General features: G+C 45.4%; 1 protein-coding gene across 8 annotated transcripts in view; it reads right to left on the bottom strand.

Moving 5' to 3' along the window:
• PHF2 (PHD finger protein 2) overlaps window positions 1-19,749 on the bottom strand; it is a 239,806-nt gene that overhangs the window by 16,497 nt on the left and 203,560 nt on the right. For 6 of the 8 annotated variants that reach the window (XM_073644534.1, XM_073644533.1, XM_073644532.1 and 3 more), the window contains one exon: window positions 4,372-4,481. The exons of the other annotated variants lie outside the window; for them this stretch is intronic. In XM_073644534.1, the coding sequence (XP_073500635.1) occupies window positions 4,372-4,481 (110 nt within the window). The remainder of the gene's footprint in view (window positions 1-4,371; window positions 4,482-19,749) is intronic. 8 annotated transcript variants of the gene reach the window in all.

The following is a 19,749-nucleotide window of genomic DNA, read 5'->3' on the forward strand; positions in this document are numbered from 1 at the left end:
CCATGAAAACTATGGAGTCATTGATATCAAAGCAGTAATTTTTTTTCCTCTGTATTGTTCCAGAATTTCCTAGAGCTATACAATACTGTGCCAACTCCATCTGTGCAAATAAAATAAATGACTACAGAAAGCTGAAACTCCCTTTCTTGGGGTCAGTTTGCAGCTGACACGCTTGTATTTAGAGAGCAGTATGCTCCAGACATGGAGGAAGACATCAGCCAATTACTCCCCCAATTTACATTTTTGATACCCCCAAAAATAGGAAAAAGTTATGCCAAACGTGAACTTTATTTAAAGTTTGTATATATAAAATATATGTATCCCATATATTTTATTACCAATCAAAATCTACTTATTTGCAGACATTTTACAAGCACCAACTGCATGTGACATGCCAGAGATCCAATCCACAACACTATAAATCTCTACTGATTGCTCTACAGGAAGATATAACATGGGTGTAGATGGGGGATCGCTGAGAACACTAGTCAGCATGCACAAGTTGCCTAAAACTACCGAAAAAAATTCTTATCTTTAATCAGAAAATAACTTCTTTTTTTTTTTATAATATCTAGTTGATTGACACTCAGGATCAGAAGGGGAAAAATTGTTCTTTCAGGGTAGATGAATTATGGTTGTATCTATCTACCTTTCCCTCCCCTCGATTGAACATTATGGACAAGTGTCTTTTTTTTTTTTTTTTTATCTCCAACTGAACCATCAGAAACGTTAAGGAATAAAACTGGTCTCACTACTAAATATTTTAGGTGTTGCTTAAAAATAATAAAGAGCCCAGGAGACAAATTTTGTGTACAAAAAATATTTTATATTTATATAAAATATTTATTTATATATATATATATATATATATATATACATATATATACATATATATACATATATATACATATATATACATATATATACATATATATACATATATATACATATATATACATATATATATATATATACATATATATATATATATATATATATATATATATATATATATATATATATATATATATATATATATATATATATATATATATAGTACAGACCAAAAGTTTGGACACACCTTCTCATTTAAAGATTTTTCTGTATTTTCATGACTATGAAAATTGTACATTCACACTGAAGGCATCAAAACTATGAATTAACACATGTGGAATTATATACTTAACAAAAAAGTGTGAAACAACTGAAAATATGTCTTATATTCTAGGTTCTTCAAAGTAGCCACCTTTTGCTTTGATGACTGCTTTGCACACTCTTGGCATTCTCTTGATGAGCTTCAAGAGGTAGTCACCGGAAATGGTCTTCCAACAATCTTGAAGGAGTTCCCAGAGATGCTTAGCACTTGTTGGCCCTTTTGCCTTCACTCTGCGGTCCAGCTCACCCCAAACCATCTCGATTGGGTTCAGGTCTGGTGACTGTGGAGGCCAGGTCATCTGGCGCAGCACCCCATCACTCTCCTTCTTGGTCAAATAGCCCCTTACACAGCCTGGAGGTGTGTTTGGGGTCATTGTCCTGTTGAAAAATAAATGATGGTCCAACTAAACGCAAACCGGATGGAATAGCATGCCGCTGCAAGATGCTGTGGTAGCCATGCTGGTTCAGTATGCCTTCAATTTTGAATAAATCCCCAACAGTGTCACCAGCAAAGCCCCCCCACACCATCACACCTCCTCCTCCATGCTTCACGGTGGGAACCAGGCATGTAGAGTCCATCCGTTCACCTTTTCTGCGTCGCATGAAGACACGGTGGTTGGAACCAAAGATCTCAAATTTGGACTCATCAGACCAAAGCACAGATTTCCACTGGTCTAATGTCCATTCCTTGTGTTCTTTAGCCCAAATAAGTCTCTTCTGCTTGTTGCCTGTCCTTAGCAGTAGTTTCCTAGCAGCTATTTTACCATGAAGGCCTGCTGCACAAAGTCTCCTCTTAACAGTTGTTGTAGAGATGTGTCTGCTGCTAGAACTCTGTGTGTCCAATAGGCAATTCTCTTAGCGCTCGATTTTCCAACCTGGGATCAGTAGTTCCACTGCCCCATATCAGGTGAAACCCACTGTCCCCCAACTTTTGGTTGGCCCACAGCTTTTTGTATCTCCCGCCGGTATATTGGCAGTGACAGCATATGCTCCTTCGGATGATGGATATCACGACCGCAGCCCATGATACCACCCAGCTTTCAGTCCGACTAGCAATGCATCTTCTCTTTCTCCTGCACAGGGTTCAGCCCCATGAATTGGCAGAAGAGCTCACCCCTCCCTCCCCCAGCTAATTGTGCCTTAGTGGAGATATTTTCTCAGGTGGAACCTATCCCCTGGGTTTGCATGTGAGACTACCTGTGGTGAGGGAGAGAACAATGGCCCAAGGTCTCGGAGATATGGTCACTGAATGGAATAGATACCTGAGGTTGAACTGATGAGCAAACAAATCACTAACAAAACACAGCAAGCAAATTTCTAACAAAATACAAAAATAAGATCAATGAAAATGGGTGCTCAGTGCTGGAAAAGTATTTAGTAAGTGGCCAGGTCCTCACATCATGTGAGCCAGTTTCTTTGTAGCGCTTGATGGTTTTTGCAACTGCACTTGGTGACACTTTCAAAGTTTTCCCAATTTTTCGCACTGACTGACCTTCATTTCTTAAAATAATGATGGCCACTCTTTTTTCTTTACTTAGCTGCTTTTTTCTTGCCATAATACAAATTCTAACAGTCTATTCAGTAGGACTATCAGCTGTGAATCCACTAGACTTCTGCACAACACAACTGATGGTCCCAACCCCATTTATAAGGCAAGAAATCCCACTTATTAAACCTGACAGGGCACACCTGTGAAGTGAAAACCATTTCCGGTGACTACCTCTTGAAGCTCATCAAGAGAATGCCAAGAGTGTGCAAAGCAGTCATCAATGCAAAAGGTGGCTACTTTGAAGAACCTAGAATATAAGACATATTTTCAGTTGTTTCACACTTTTTTGTTAAGTATATAATTCCACATGTGTTAATTCATAGTTTTGATGCCTTCAGTGTGAATGTACAATTTTCATAGTCATGAAAATACAGAAAAATCTTTAAATGAGAAGGTGTGTCCAAACTTTAGGTCTGTACTGTATATATATTAGTTTTAAGATTTCAATTATTATTTTTTTAAACAGAAAAGCAAAAAGGGAAAGTAAAAAGAGCAAAGAAGGAAAGCAAAAAAAGATGGAGACATATGGAGCTAAGAAAAAGTAGAACATAATAATGCAGATGACGGCAGAACATAATAATGCAGATGACAGCAGGGTTCCTGAGTGGGTATGACCTTCATCGCAACTTCTAAGAACCCCAAAACTTTTTTTTTTTTTGCATCCCCTGTTACTAAATTTCGAAACATTTCCCCAATTTTGATCCAATCAGATAGATCAGTGCTTCTCAAAACGTGTGGTTGGCTATAATGTATATAGAGGAGAGAGAACCTCAATTATGGTGGTGGGTTTGGCAGCTTCTGACCTGATGTTACTCTTATTTGTTCACTTCTTTCAATTTCCATCAACCTTGAGTCAATTCGCAACCCAACCCCTTGTTGGCTAGCACTGCAATTCCTTGCGGAGAGGGAAAAGCCCATAATTTCTAAGGCCTGGGAAAGCCCTGGTAGTTGGGGAGGTGCAACAAGAGCAGCCATCATGTTACATTGGACTTCGTTTGGCTGCATCAATTTCTCATTAAAAACTTATTTAATTTTTCTGGTTGGTGAGACCCAGTAGAAAGAAGGTTGAGAAGATTTGACATTTATCATAAATGGGAACCTAATTGACCTTGAGGACAACAGGGTTCTTGCTTTCCATTTTGGCAGGAGCGTCCTTTCATTCTTAGAAGTCAATGGTCAATGTGTCCTCCAGATCGGAACGCTAAGACTGACCATTTCTTAAATGTCAAATTTGGGGGGGGGGGGGGGGACCCTTTCATTGCTATTTAAAAAAAAACACTACATTTTTGGATTATTTTTTATTTTATTTTTTGAGGAAATTAGAAAGTGAAAATATAAAATAACCGCTGGCTCAAATGCAAAAAAAATGTATATTTTTTATTATATAACATGCACGTTATTATTTTAATTTTTCATGAAATGTACTAACATTTGGGCAATGGTGAGATCCAATTCTTGGTGAAATATATTGTTTCGTTTTTATTCCACATGCGTCTATTATAATACATTTCTTTAAAAAAGACAATTGGTACTGAGAGGTGTAGAACTACACTGCGTGTGATCTTTGGGGTTTCTCCACTACAGCAACAGTTTTTTGGGTTTTTTTTGTAAAGTGACATCACATAAAAGTCGAGGCTGTGTAAAGAGAGACTGTCGCATTGTCTCACCTGCTGGGATAACTTGGCTGCAGCAGCCGCAAGTCCAGTTTCAATGGAGGCAACTCTCGTACCTTCACGGATAGGTCTGTCTTGCCGCGGTATGGAGGGGCCAACTCTTGCTAAATAATAAACATTTAATAAGGAACCGGCATGAATATGATAACATGCGAGGACCTTACACAGTCAATCAATTCACAAGACCATCCCTGAGGATATAAATGGGGGGAGGGGGTATTTGTGTGGTGGTTTGGAGGGAAGCGGACAAATTTCTACAATAGGATCGAGTGAATAACCCTTACGAGTTCCCATCACAGGGCCAAAACAAGGCTCAGACAGATGGCTCACAGATTGGAAAAGACATTTGATGGGCTGTTTAAAAAGTAACCATTGTTTTATTTATTTATCTATTTTTTCCATAAATCAATAGTACCCATGAAAATAAGCAACTTTGTAATATATCTTATCAGAGAAATCCGCTTCTTTCTCCTCCTTGACTGAGGAGGAGAATCCTTTTTATTGCTTTTGGATTCCCTTGCAAGCCTCACTTCAGTACTGGCTTTAGCTCTTCTAACGCTCGCCCTGCATTCCCTGCAGACAGCATTATATTCTACTTTAGGTATAGCCCCCGCTTTCCAATTGATATACATTTCTTTTTAGCAAGAAAAAGAGGGAGAAGAAAGAAAGAAAGGGAGAAAGGGGGAAAGGGGGGGGGAGAGGGGGAAAGAAAGGAGGGGAAAGAAAGGAGGGGGAAGAAAGAAAGAAAGGGGGAAGGGGGGGAGAGGGGGAAAGAAAGAAAGGGGGAAAGGGGGGGGGAGAGGGGGAAAGAAAGGAGGGGGAAGAAAGGAGGGGGAAGAAAGGAGGGGGAAGAAAGAAAGGGGAAGAAAGAAAGGGGAAGAAAGAAAGGGGAGGGGCAAGAAAGGTGGGGGAAGAAGGGGGGGGGAGGGGGCAGGAGAAGGAGGGGGGTGAAGATTCACTGGTAAAATCTGTCTTCAGTGACTACAGAATTTCCCATTATTGATGACAGTTGGTGCTCATAAAGTTCTATGGAGAACTCTAGCTCCTCTCTCTACATAGAATCTTAGAAGCACCAACTGTCATCTCCTATCTGAGTAACGGGAAAATCGGTCTTCACTGAATACAAATTTTACCCATGAATTGAGAGTGAAAGATCAATCCAGAAGGAGAAAGAAGCAGATTTCTCTGATAAGATGTATCACAAAGTTGCTTATTTTCATGTGCACTATTGATTTATGAAACAAAAATGATGGTTACTCTTGAATAAAGCTCTGTCACTGGTCCTGACATGTCTGTTTCCGTAAAGAACAGAATTCCCCAATAATTAACAAGTCTTCATCATTTTTTTAGAACTTTATATTGTGCTGTTCCTCCAAAATATTAATGAATAAAATGACAACTGGGTGTAACAAATCATTCTTATCAAATGGGTGTGTCCATACAAAGTTGGGCACAATCAGCACTGATTGGACAGAGTCTGACTGTTTTAGGACACCCTCAACTCGTAAAACCCACTGTCAATTTATCGATGTATTTTTGGGAGGATCCGCACCATATAGAAGACTTCCAAGGCCAGCTTCCACATCCGACTTTCACAGTCCAAGTACTGACCGTGAGGTCCAGGCCAGCCGCCATCTCCTGACCTAAAGTTTACAGCCTCATAAGCATGTCTGAAATCGGGTCAGGAGACTCGCGGCCAGTTTGGACATTTCGGTCTGTACTCAGACCGTGAAAGTCGGATGTGTGAAAATGACCTGAGAAAAATGCTACAGAATTTTGATATCCTTTCATATACAATTATTTACTAAAAATTAACATGTCAGGACGGTTGACCAGTCGTCTTAATTGGGAATTTGTCAGCACAAAATGACTGTTCAGACCAAGCACAGGCACCAAACAGTTCAGTACATCTACCTACCTACTTGTTTTGCATATACAGGTGCTTCTCACAAAATTAGAATATCATCAAAAAGTTAATTTATTTCAGTTCTTCAATACAAAAAGTGAAGTTCATATATTATATAGAGTCATTACACACAGTGATCTATTTCAAGTGTTTATTTCTGTTAATGTTGATGATTATGGCTTACAGCCAATGAAAACACAAAAGTCATTATCTCAGTAAATTAGAATACTTTATAACAACAGCTTGAAAAATGATTTTAAAATCCGAAATGTTGTCCTACTAAAATGTATGTTCAGTAAATGCCCTCAATACTTGGTCGGGGATCCTTTTGCATCAATTACAGAATCAATATGGCATGGAGGTGATCAGCCTGTGGCACTGCTGAGGTGTTATGGAAGCCCAGGTTGCTTTGATAGCAGCCTTCAGCTTGTCTGCATTGTGGGGTCTGGTGTCTCTCATCTTCCTCTTGACAATACCCCATAGATTCTCTATAATAGATTCTCTATGGGGTTAAGGTCAGGTGAGTTTGCTGCCAATCAAGCACAGTGATACTGTTGTGTGTAAACCAGGTATTGGTACTTTTGGCAGTGTGGACAGGGGCCAAGTCCTGCTGGAGAATGACATTTCCATCTCCAAAAAGCTTATCGGCAGAGGGAAGCATGAAGTGCTCTAAAATTTCCTGGTAGACGGCTGCGCTGACTTTGGTCTTGATAAAACACAGTGGACCTACACCAGCAGATGACATGGCTCCCCAAACCATCACTGATTGTGGAAACTTCACACTAGACCTCCAGCAGCTTGGATTGTGGCCTCTCCACTCTTCTTCCAGACTCCGGGACCTTGATTTCCAAATGAAATGTAAAATTTACTTTCATCTGAAAACAACACCTTGGACCACTGAGCATCAAGGTCTTTTTCTCCTTGGCCCAGGTAAGACGCTTCTGGCGTTGTCTATTGGTCATGAGTGGCTTGACACAAGGAATGTGACACTTGTAGTCCATGTCCTGGATACGTCTGTGTGTGGTGGCTCTTGAAGCAATGACTCCAGCAGCAGTCCACTCCTTGTGAATCTCCCCCAAATTTCTGAATGGCCTTTTCTTAACAATCCTTTCAAGGCTGCGGTTATCCCGGTTGCTTGTGCACCTTTTTCTACCACACTTTTTCCTTCCATTCAACTTTTCATTAATCTGCTTGGATACAGCACTCTGTGAACAGCCAGCTTCTTTAGCAATGACCTTTTGTGGCTTACCCTCCTTCTGGAGTGTGTCAGTGACTGCCTTCTGGACATCTGTCAAGTCAGCAGTCTTCCCCATGATTGTGGAGCCTACTGAAACAGACTAAGGGACCTTTATAACCGTTTAGGAAGCCTTTGCAGGTGTTTTTTGTTAATTATTCTAATTTCCTGAGATAATGACTTTTGTGTTTTCATTGGCTGTAAGCCATAATCATCAACATTAACAGAAATAAACACTTGAAATAGATCACTCTGTTTGTAATGACTCTATATAATATATGAGTTTCACTTTTTGATGATATTCTAATTTTGTGAGAAGCACCTGTATCTCCGCCCTCCTTTTCCTTGATTCACAACTCTTCCTTTACATAAGTCAGAGAAGGGCAGTGATAGATGAAGAACAAGTAGGTGGGAGGTCCATTGAACGGTTTCGACACGCCCATGGTACATTGATCACCTGTGCTTGGTCTGAACAGTCATTCTGCGCTGACAGATTCCTGGTAAATATCATGACCCTCATTACAGTCATGAGGCCACCGTACAAGTATTGTTGCCTAATTTTTGCCAAAATTGTCCAACATTAATCTAAGGGCTCAAGCAAATGTTCATATACTTGGTCTGAGAGCGAACCGCAATGCCCGGACTGTCCGCAGGTCTCCCAACCTGAACTCGGCAGTGTCATATATGTCTATGAGGCTAACGAGCTTAGGTCAGGATACCGACAGACAGTCCGTGCACTGCGGATTCTCATAAAAAGGATAATTGCATTAATCAGAAAGAGATTTTACAACATATTGCATAACCTCCTTCTGAAAAATCACATGCTTCTTACCCTTCCATCTATCCTCCTTGGTGCGGTCTTATGGCTAATACAGGACTTGAGGGGTGACGGAGCGAGACTTGTCTCTTTGATGCTCTTTAAATACCCCATGTGCCACCCTCTTTAGCCCTGAAATTGGTGTAACACTGCATATAATTTAGCCTGGAGCCAAAATTGGCACTTATCCCTATTAATAATTTACACTTCATACCACTCTATTATTCTTGTGAAGCTGGCAATACATATAGCTGATCTTAGCAATGATTAGATAACTGGGAAAGTTGGATGCATGAAATTTATTTCCGAAAGAGTCATAACTGATCCTGCGACCTTCTTTGTTAACTTCTCGTACTAATCTACATGTAGATATATTTTGTTTTCAAATCAATGGGGTTATACCGAAAAAGAACAAGATCGTCGTTTTCTCCCAAAAACAGCGCTCTAACTATCCACAGGTTGTGTGTGGTATTTCAGCTCAACCATCATACAGTGTGGGGACTACTGTGGGGGCCATCATACAGTGTGGGGACTACTGTGGGGGCCATCATACAGTGTGGGGACTACTGTGGGGGCCATGATACAGTGTGGGGACTACTGTGGGGGCCATCATACAGTGTGGGGACTACTGTGGGGGCCATCATACAGTGTGGGGACTACTGTGGGGGCCATGATACAGTGTGGGGACTACTGTGGGGGCCATCATACAGTGTGGGGACTACTGTGGGGGCCATCATACAGTGTGGGGACTACTGTGGGGGCCATCATACAGTGTGGGGACTACTGCGGGGGCCATCATACAGTGTGGGGACTACTGTGGGGACTACTGTGGGGGCCATCATACAGTGTGGGGACTACTGTGGGGGCCATCATACAGTGTGGGGACTACTGTGGCAACCATTATACAGTGTGGGGACTACTGTGGGGGCCATCATACAGTGTGGGGACTACTGTGGGGGCCATCATACAGTGTGGGGACTACTGTGGGGGCCATCATACAGTGTGGGGACTACTGTGGGGGCCTTCATACAGTGTGGGGACTACTGTGGGGGCCATCATACAGTGTGGGGACTACTGTGGGGGCCATCATACAGTGTGGGGACTACTGCGGGGGCCATCATACAGTGTGGGGACTACTGCGGGGGCCATCATACAGTGTGGGGACTACTGCGGGGGCCATCATACAGTGTGGGGACTACTGTGGCGGCCATCATACAGTGTGGGGACTACTGTGGCGGCCATCATACAGTGTGGGGACTACTGTGGGGGCCATCATACAGTGTGGGGACTACTGTGGGGGCCATCATACAGTGTGGGGACTACTGTGGGGGCCATCATACAGTGTGGGGACTACTGCGGGGGCCATCATACAGTGTGGAGACTACTGTGGCAGCCATCATACAGTGTGGGGACTACTGCGGGGGCCATCATACAGTGTGGAGACTACTGTGGCAACCATCATACAGTGTGGGGACTACTGTGGCAGCCATCATACAGTGTGGGGACTACTGTGGGGGCCATCATACAGTGTGGGGACTACTGTGGGGGCCATCATACAGTGTGGGGACTACTGTGGCAACCATTATACAGTGTGGGGACTACTGTGGGGGCCATCATACAGTGTGGGGACTACTGTGGGGGCCATCATACAGTGTGGGGACTACTGTGGGGGCCATGATACAGTGTGGGGACTACTGTGGGGGCCATCATACAGTGTGGGGACTACTGTGGGGGCCATCATACAGTGTGGGGACTACTGTGGGGGCCATGATACAGTGTGGGGACTACTGTGGGGGCCATCATACAGTGTGGGGACTACTGTGGGGGCCATCATACAGTGTGGGGACTACTGTGGGGGCCATCATACAGTGTGGGGACTACTGCGGGGGCCATCATACAGTGTGGGGACTACTGTGGGGACTACTGTGGGGACCATCATACAGTGTGGGGACTACTGTGGGGGCCATCATACAGTGTGGGGACTACTGTGGCAACCATTATACAGTGTGGGGACTACTGTGGGGGCCATCATACAGTGTGGGGACTACTGTGGGGGCCATCATACAGTGTGGGGACTACTGTGGGGGCCATCATACAGTGTGGGGACTACTGTGGGGGCCTTCATACAGTGTGGGGACTACTGTGGGGGCCATCATACAGTGTGGGGACTACTGTGGGGGCCATCATACAGTGTGGGGACTACTGCGGGGGCCATCATACAGTGTGGGGACTACTGCGGGGGCCATCATACAGTGTGGGGACTACTGCGGGGGCCATCATACAGTGTGGGGACTACTGTGGCGGCCATCATACAGTGTGGGGACTACTGTGGCGGCCATCATACAGTGTGGGGACTACTGTGGGGGCCATCATACAGTGTGGGGACTACTGTGGGGGCCATCATACAGTGTGGGGACTACTGTGGGGGCCATCATACAGTGTGGGGACTACTGCGGGGGCCATCATACAGTGTGGAGACTACTGTGGCAGCCATCATACAGTGTGGGGACTACTGCGGGGGCCATCATACAGTGTGGAGACTACTGTGGCAACCATCATACAGTGTGGGGACTACTGTGGCAGCCATCATACAGTGTGGGGACTACTGTGGGGGCCATCATACAGTGTGGGGACTACTGTGGGGGCCATCATACAGTGTGGGGACTACTGTGGCAACCATTATACAGTGTGGGGACTACTGTGGGGGCCATCATACAGTGTGGGGACTACTGTGGGGGCCATCATACAGTGTGGGGACTACTGTGGGGGCCATCATACAGTGTGGGGACTACTGTGGGGGCCATCATACAGTGTGGGGACTACTGTGGGGGCCATCATACAGTGTGGGGACTACTGTGGGGGCCATCATACAGTGTGGGGACTACTGTGGGGGCCATCATACAGTGTGGGGACTACTGTGGGGGCCATCATACAGTGTGGGGACTACTGTGGAGGTCATCATACAGTGTGGGGACTACTGTGGGGGCCATCATACAGTGTGGGGACTACTGTGGCGGCCATCATACAGTGTGGGGACTACTGTGGCGGCCATCATACAGTGTGGGGACTACTGTGGGGGCCATCATACAGTGTGGGGACTACTGTGGAGGTCATCATACAGTGTGGGGACTACTGTGGGGGCCATCATACAGTGTGGGGACTACTGTGGGGGCCATCATACAGTGTGGGGACTACTGTGGGGGCCATCATACAGTGTGGGGACTACTGTGGGGGCCATCATACAGTGTGGGGACTACTGTGGGGGCCATCATACAGTGTGGGGACTACTGTGGGGGCCATCATACAGTGTGGGGACTACTGTGGGGGCCATCATACAGTGTGGGGACTACTGTGGAGGTCATCATACAGTGTGGGGACTACTGTGGGGGCCATCATACAGTGTGGGGACTACTGTGGAGGTCATCATACAGTGTGGGGACTACTGTGGGGGCCATCATACAGTGTGGGGACTACTGTGGGGGCCATCATACAGTGTGGGGACTACTGTGGGGGCCATCATACAGTGTGGGGACTACTGCGGGGGCCATCATACAGTGTGGGGACTACTGCGGGGGCCATCATACAGTGTGGGGACTACTGTGGGGGCCATCATACAGTGTGGGGACTACTGCGGGGGCCATCATACAGTGTGGGGACTACTGTGGGGGCCATCATACAGTGTGGGGACTACTGTGGCGGCCATCATACAGTGTGGGGACTACTGTGGGGGCCATCATACAGTGTGGGGACTACTGTGGGGGCCATCATACAGTGTGGGGACTACTGCGGGGGCCATCATACAGTGTGGAGACTACTGTGGCGGCCATCATACAGTGTGGGGACTACTGCGGGGGCCATCATACAGTGTGGAGACTACTGTGGCAGCCATCATACAGTGTGGGGACTACTGTGGCAGCCATCATACAGTGTGGGGACTACTGTGGGGGCCATCATACAGTGTGGGGACTACTGTGGGGACTACTGTGGGGGCCATCATACAGTGTGGGGACTACTGTGGGGGCCATCATACAGTGTGGGGACTACTGTGGCAACCATTATACAGTGTGGGGACTACTGTGGGGGCCATCATACAGTGTGGGGACTACTGTGGGGGCCATCATACAGTGTGGGGACTACTGTGGGGGCCATCATACAGTGTGGGGACTACTGTGGGGGCCATCATACAGTGTGGGGACTACTGTGGGGGCCATCATACAGTGTGGGGACTACTGTGGGGGCCATCATACAGTGTGGGGACTACTGTGGGGGCCATCATACAGTGTGGGGACTACTGTGGGGGCCATCATACAGTGTGGGGACTACTGTGGAGGTCATCATACAGTGTGGGGACTACTGTGGAGGTCATCATACAGTGTGGGGACTACTGTGGGGGCCATCATACAGTGTGGGGACTACTGTGGAGGTCATCATACAGTGTGGGGACCATCATACAGTGTGGGGACTACTGTGGGGGCCATCATACAGTGTGGGGACTACTGTGGGGGCCATCATACAGTGTGGGGACTACTGTGGGGGCCATCATACAGTGTGGGGACTACTGTGGGGGCCATCATACAGTGTGGGGACTACTGTGGGGGCCATCATACAGTGTGGGGACTACTGTGGGGGCCATCATACAGTGTGGGGACTACTGTGGGGGCCATCATACAGTGTGGGGACTACTGTGGGGGCCATCATACAGTGTGGGGACTACTGTGGGGGCCATCATACAGTGTGGGGACTACTGTGGGGGCCATCATACAGTGTGGGAACTACTGTGGGGGCCATCATACAGTGTGGGAACTACTGTGGGGGGCCAGGGCTGTGCAGTCGGAGTCGTGAAGTTGGTATAAAATGGACCAACTCCGACTCCTAACATATATAATAAATTGGGTACAGTAGTTCAATGCAGTTTGTGGGGAATATTTTTTCATAAGAATTTGGGAAAGTTATGAAATGTCCTATAAATGTCTGTCCTATTCTTGATCTAAGGGTCTAGACTTTTAGCTGAGATGAATCTGTGCTACAGTAAATTTATCACTTAAACATGAGCCATGTATGAGGGAGTCGGAGTAGTGGAGTCGGTGTCATGGAAATTGAGGAGTCGGAGGTTCGGCTTACCAACTCCACAGCCCTGGTGGGGGCCATCATACAGTGTGGGGGCTACTGTGGGGGCCATTATATAGTATGGGAACTACTGTAGGGGCCATTATACAGTATGGGAACTACTGTGGGGCCATCATACAACGTGGGGGCTACTGTAGGGGCCATTATACAGTATGGGAACTACTGTGGGGCCATCATACAATGTGAGGGCTACTGTAGGGGCCATTATACAGTATGGGAACTACTGTGGGGCCATCATACAATGTGAGGGCTACTGTAGGGGCCATTATACAGTATGGGAACTACTGTGGGGCCATCATACAATGTGAGGGCTACCGTAGGGGCCATTATACAGCATGGGAACTAGTGTGGGGAACTACTGTGGGGGCCATTATACAGTATGAGAACTACTGTGGGGGCCATTATACAGTATGGTCACTACTGTAGGAGACATTATCCACAGGTTGTGTGTGGTATTTCAGCTCTGTTCCCTTTAATAGAGCTAAGGAGCAATACCAGACACAAAATTATCAGAGGTGATTTCCTAAGGGCTAAGATTGTTGTAGGCATAAAAAATCATTCTTACGGCCCCCGTACACATTAGGCAGCTATCTGTCCAGACTCCTCCATACACAGGAACACTCCTGTGTCCCCTACAATAGATCTGCTGCCAGACTCCTCTCATGCAGGGGCTTATTTCTGGGGAGAACTTGGGGATCAGCCATTTGAAATTCAAAGACCTGATCCTTCTCACTTCCAATATCATCTTATGGTGGATAGTCAGGAGGTCCCCCATAAATAACACTGTCCAATCCCACCAATATCAATGGGTTGGACCAACTTTAGTCTAATGTGTATGGGGGGCTTAAGTCTGCAAACTCCAGAACAGTTTTACAGATAATACAGAGATCAACCCCTAATCCTCTCCACATTCACTAAAAACTAACCCCTCGAGTCGAGGTTTAGTTACAGGGGCGGGTTTCGTTTAAAGGGAATCTTTTTGCTATGTAATCTCTCAGCAGCATGATGTAGGGGCAGAGACCCTGATTCCAGTGATGTGTCATTTATTAGACTGTGTTTTACTTTTTCAATATATTAAGTGTTTTATTAGCAGGAGATTATCTCTGCAGGACAAAGTGCCTTGTGCCTCCTAGTCCGACTACGTCTCCTGGATTCCATAGAGAAGTTTTGTGCAAAAGGAATCCAAACTGGAGTGGTCTCCTCCAAGAGTGGATTATACTTAAAGGGAATTTCTCACCTGGTTTTTGCTATTTAATCTGAGAGCAGCATGATATAGGGGCAGAGACCCAGCTTCCAGCAATGTATCACTTACTTAGCTGCTTGCAGTAGTTTCCATAAAATCAGGGTTTTATCAGCAGGAGATTATCATGAGAGGACTAGTTGTCTTGTGCCTCCTGGTCCACATCCGCCCCCACCATTGATTAGCAGCTTTCTGCCTATGCACAGTGTACACAGAAAGGGCCAATTAGTGGTGTGGGCGGGGTTATACAGAGCTCAGCATTAAGAGAACTGATAGATCTGCATCAGATAAATCAGTGATTATATCAAAACTGCAGCAAGTAGCCGAGTAAGTGATACATTACTGGAATCAGGGTCTCTGACCCTACATCATGCAGCTCACAAATTACATAGCAAAACCCTGTTGACTATATCCACATCTCCATTTGATCTGTTAATAGCCTCTACCCTATTATTAGTTCACTTTTTTATACTAGTTCAATACTAACGAAAATTGTATTATGAGGTTTTTATAAAAAGCGCTTCATTGTTCATTAAAAATACCAAGTAAAAATCTAAAATACAATAGGATAGTGAAATGAAAATATGCAATGCAAGCAGAGTAAAAAAATGTTCTACATGCATATTTACCTGCGCTCATTTTATTAGAAAATTTGGGGGACTGTATCTCTACAAACACATCCCATATGTAATCAAGTAATGCCCAACATTGTCGTATAACATTGCCATCATTTAGTAGCTAATTGGGGGGTCCGATCTGTGGAACCCCACCTATTCTGGAGATGAAGGGCTGTAGCGCTGGTTTGGAGTTCCTTAGAAGAGGACAGTCTTGGCCACCCAGCTGTGCAGGGACCTGCAGCCAACCCCAAATGCTTAAATGGGTTATCCAATTTACGGGACACATTTTTTTTTCTACTTAAATACATGTATTTTTAAACTAAAAATAATTTTTGCAGTTAGGATTCAATAAAAAATTTACACCATTTGCCTTTTTATAGCCTTTGCGTGTTTAACCATCTGTTGGCTGCAGAATCTACTACTACCGCTCTCTGTTCCGTAGACCTCAGACCCGGTGCAGGCGCGACGACAACACCACCACGCTGGTCCTCCTGGTGCACTCAGCGGGATTCTGGATTAGGGGGGAGTATAAAATGTTTTTTTTTATTTTACTTAAAACTTTTTGTGTGATTATGGGGGCATCATATGGTATGGGGATTCTTCATACATTGTTGGGGTTACTGTGTCGAGCCCTGAAAGTGTGGGGGACATTATACAGTTTGAGGATTACTGTGGGGGCAATCATACAGTGTGAGGACTACTGTAGAGGCCATTATACAGTGTGAGGACTACTGTGAGGGTCATTATACTGTGTTTTGGGGAGTAGTGAGGACATCATACTATGTATAGGGGATCTGGGGGCCCATCACACTATGTATAGGGGATCTGTGGAGCCTATCATACCATGTATAGGGAAGCTGTGGGTCCATTATACAGTGTCTAGGGGGATCTGTGGGTCCATTATACAGTGTCTAGGGGGATCTGTGGGCCCATTATACAGTGTCTAGGGGGATCTGTGGGCCCATTATACAGTGTCTAGGGGGATCTGTGGGCCCATTATACAGTGTCTAGGGGGATCTGTGGGCCCATTATACAGTGTCTAGGGGGATCTGTGGGTCCATTATACAGTGTCTAGGGGGATCTGTGGGCCCATTATACAGTGTCTAGGGGGATCTGTGGGCCCATTATACAGTGTCTAGGGGGATCTGTGGGCCCATTATACAGTGTCTAGGGGGATCTGTGGGCCCATTATACAGTGTCTAGGGGGATCTGTGGGCCCATTATACAGTGTCTAGGGGGATCTGTGGGCCCATTATACAGTGTCTAGGGGGATCTGTGGGCCCATTATACAGTGTCTAGGGGGATCTGTGGGCCCATTATACACTGTCTACGGGATCTGTGGGCCCATTATACAGTGTCTAGTGGATCTGTGGGTCCATTATACAGTGTCTAGGGGGATCTGTGGGCCCATTATACAGTGTCTAGGGGGATCTGTGGGTCCATTATACAGTGTCTAGGGGGATCTGTGGGCCCATTATACAGTGTCTACGGGATCTGTGGGCCCATTATACAGTGTCTAGGGGATCTGTGGGCCCATTATACAGTGTCTAGGGGATCTGTGGGCCCATTATACAGTGTCTAGGGGGATCTGTGGGCCCATTATACAGTGTCTAGGGGATCTGTGGGCCCATTACAGTGTCTAGGGGATCTGTGGGCCCATTATACAGTGTCTAGGGGATCTGTGGGCCCATTATACAGTGTCTAGGGGATCTGTGGGCCCATTACAGTGTCTAGGGGATCTGTGGGCCCATTATACAGTGTCTAGGGGGATCTGTGGGCCCATTATACAGTGTCTACGGGATCTGTGGGCCCATTATACAGTGTCTAGGGGGATCTGTGGGTCCATTATACAGTGTCTAGTGGATCTGTGGGCCCATTATACAGTGTCTAGGGGGATCTGTGGGCCCATTATACAGTGTCTAGGGGGATCTGTGGGCCCATTATACAGTGTCTAGGGGGATCTGTGGGTCCATTATACAGTGTCTAGGGGGATCTGTGGGTCCATTATACAGTGTCTAGGGGGATCTGTGGGCCCATTATACAGTGTCTAGGGGGATCTGTGGGCCCATTATACAGTGTCTAGGGGATCTGTGGGCCCATTATACAGTGTCTAGGGGATCTGTGGGCCCGTTATACAGTGTCTAGGGGATCTGTGGGCCCATTATACAGTGTCTAGGGGATCTGTGGGCCCATTATACAGTGTCTAGGGGATCTGTGGGCCCATTATACAGTGTCTAGGGGATCTGTGGGCCCATTATACAGTGTCTAGGGGATCTGTGGGCCCATTATACAGTGCCTAGGGGATCTGTGGGCCCATTATACAGTGTCTAGGGGATCTGTGGGCCCATTATACAGTGTCTAGGGGATCTGTGGGCCCATTATACAGTGTCTAGGGGATCTGTGGGCCCATTATACAGTGTCTAGGGGATCTGTGGGCCCATTATACAGTGTCTAGGGGATCTGTGGGCCCATTATACAGTGTCTAGGGGATCTGTGGGCCCATTATACAGTGTCTAGGGGATCTGTGGGCCCATTATACAGTGTCTAGGGGATCTGTGGGCCCATTATACAGTGTCTAGGGGATCTGTGGGCCCATTATACAGTGTCTAGGGGATCTGTGGGCCCATTATACAGTGTCTAGGGGATCTGTGGGCCCATTATACAGTGTCTAGGGGATCTGTGGGCCCATTATACAGTGTCTAGGGGATCTGTGGGCCCATTATACAGTGTCTAGGGGATCTGTGGGCCCATTATACAGTGTCTAGGGGATCTGTGGGCCCATTATACAGTGTCTAGGGGATCTGTGGGCCCATTATACAGTGTCTAGGGGATCTGTGGGCCCATTATACAGTGTCTAGGGGATCTGTGGGCCCATTATACAGTGTCTAGGGGATCTGTGGGCCCATCATACAGTGTGTAGGGGATCTGTTGGCCCATTATACAGTGTTTAGGGGATTTGTGGGTCTATCATACAGTGTATAGGGGATCTGTGAAACCATTATACTGGGTCTACGGGATCTGTGGGCCCATCATACTGTATATAGGGGAGCTGTGGTAGCATCATACTGTATGTAGGGGAGCTGTTGGCCCAATAAACTGTGTATACAGGAGCGGTGGGCCCATTATACTGCATTTTTCTCTTAAGACAAAATATGTTAATTGTTGAGTTCTTTTGTCTAAGCTAAAACCTCAGTATTTAGGTTAAACTGCCATGTTGACGCTTTGCGATAAATAAGTGGGTTTTGGGTCACATTTTGGACAATCGATCTGCCATCACTGCCTTCTATGATGAGAATGGTCTGGTCTTAAACTGGTTAAAAAAAGTTTTCACTTCTGATCTAACTCTTTCTTGATGGAATTAATTTCATGCATCCAACTTTTTACATAAGTCAGCGATTGCAGCATTCTTGGTATCGTGGAATTGTTCGTTGTTCTTCCAACATTTCAGATATTAACATTAGCTATATGTATATATTTTCCCCCGTAAAATGCCCACTTAAAGATCATATTATGTAAAAACATTAAATTTGCTACTCCTTAATATACGGTCTGTTTAAATCCAAACCTCCAAATGCCTATTATAGGGGTGAAATTTATTGGGAGGAGTCCCAAAATAGGTTTTAATTGTAACAGAGAGTATAACAGAAAACTAGGGTATAAGCAATGCCCTGTTACTTGAGTTTCTATATATCTGCTTTACATATTAAAGGGGTACCCCAGACTACACTGGATAAGTGATAATTAATAGCTGGAGGTCCCCACCAATCACCAGATAAGGGTAGATTTTCCCCAAGCTCTTCACTTGCTGCAAGATCGCAGTCAGAAGTTGAATGGAGCAGCTAGTTGCGCGTGTGCCCTCCAACTCCATACAAAGTCTATGGCTCAAAAGAAAAATCGCTGAGTGCAGCGGTGCACTCAGCTGTCTTCAGTACCATAGACATGCAATAGAGAAAGAGGGAGCGCATGGGCAATCTGTTGCTCCACTCATGGTCAAAGTTTAGCAGCCAGGGGGAGAACCAGAGGAGAATGGGGGGACACAAACTCCTTATCCTGTTGATCAATGGGTGTCCTGGTGGATAGGTGATAGTTTTTGTAAACTGAAATACCCCTTTTACATAAATCAATCGCCAACAATCCTGTCCATCCCCCACCTCCAGCAGCATTTTTTCAGTTATCATCATCATCTGCTATTTATATAGTAGTAGTGATGAGATTGTTAATGTTTAATATTACACAATCCACTGCAACAATGAATTATGTGATGATTTGATGGTATGGGTGCTTTGACAAAATGACAAAAATTAAAAGTATATATAAACAAAATAAAATAAATAAAGGCCTAAACAAAAAAGGGATTACGTTTATATATTTTTTTTTTATTTTATAATTTTAGTTAGAATAAAAATTAGGCTCCACTGAGTTCAGATTCTT

Source organism: Phyllobates terribilis, unplaced genomic scaffold (genome assembly GCF_046119375.1).
Source record: "Phyllobates terribilis strain yellow unplaced genomic scaffold, ASM4611937v1 Scaffold_8__6_contigs__length_399053987, whole genome shotgun sequence".
NCBI classification, from domain to species: Eukaryota; Metazoa; Chordata; class Amphibia; order Anura; family Dendrobatidae; genus Phyllobates; species Phyllobates terribilis.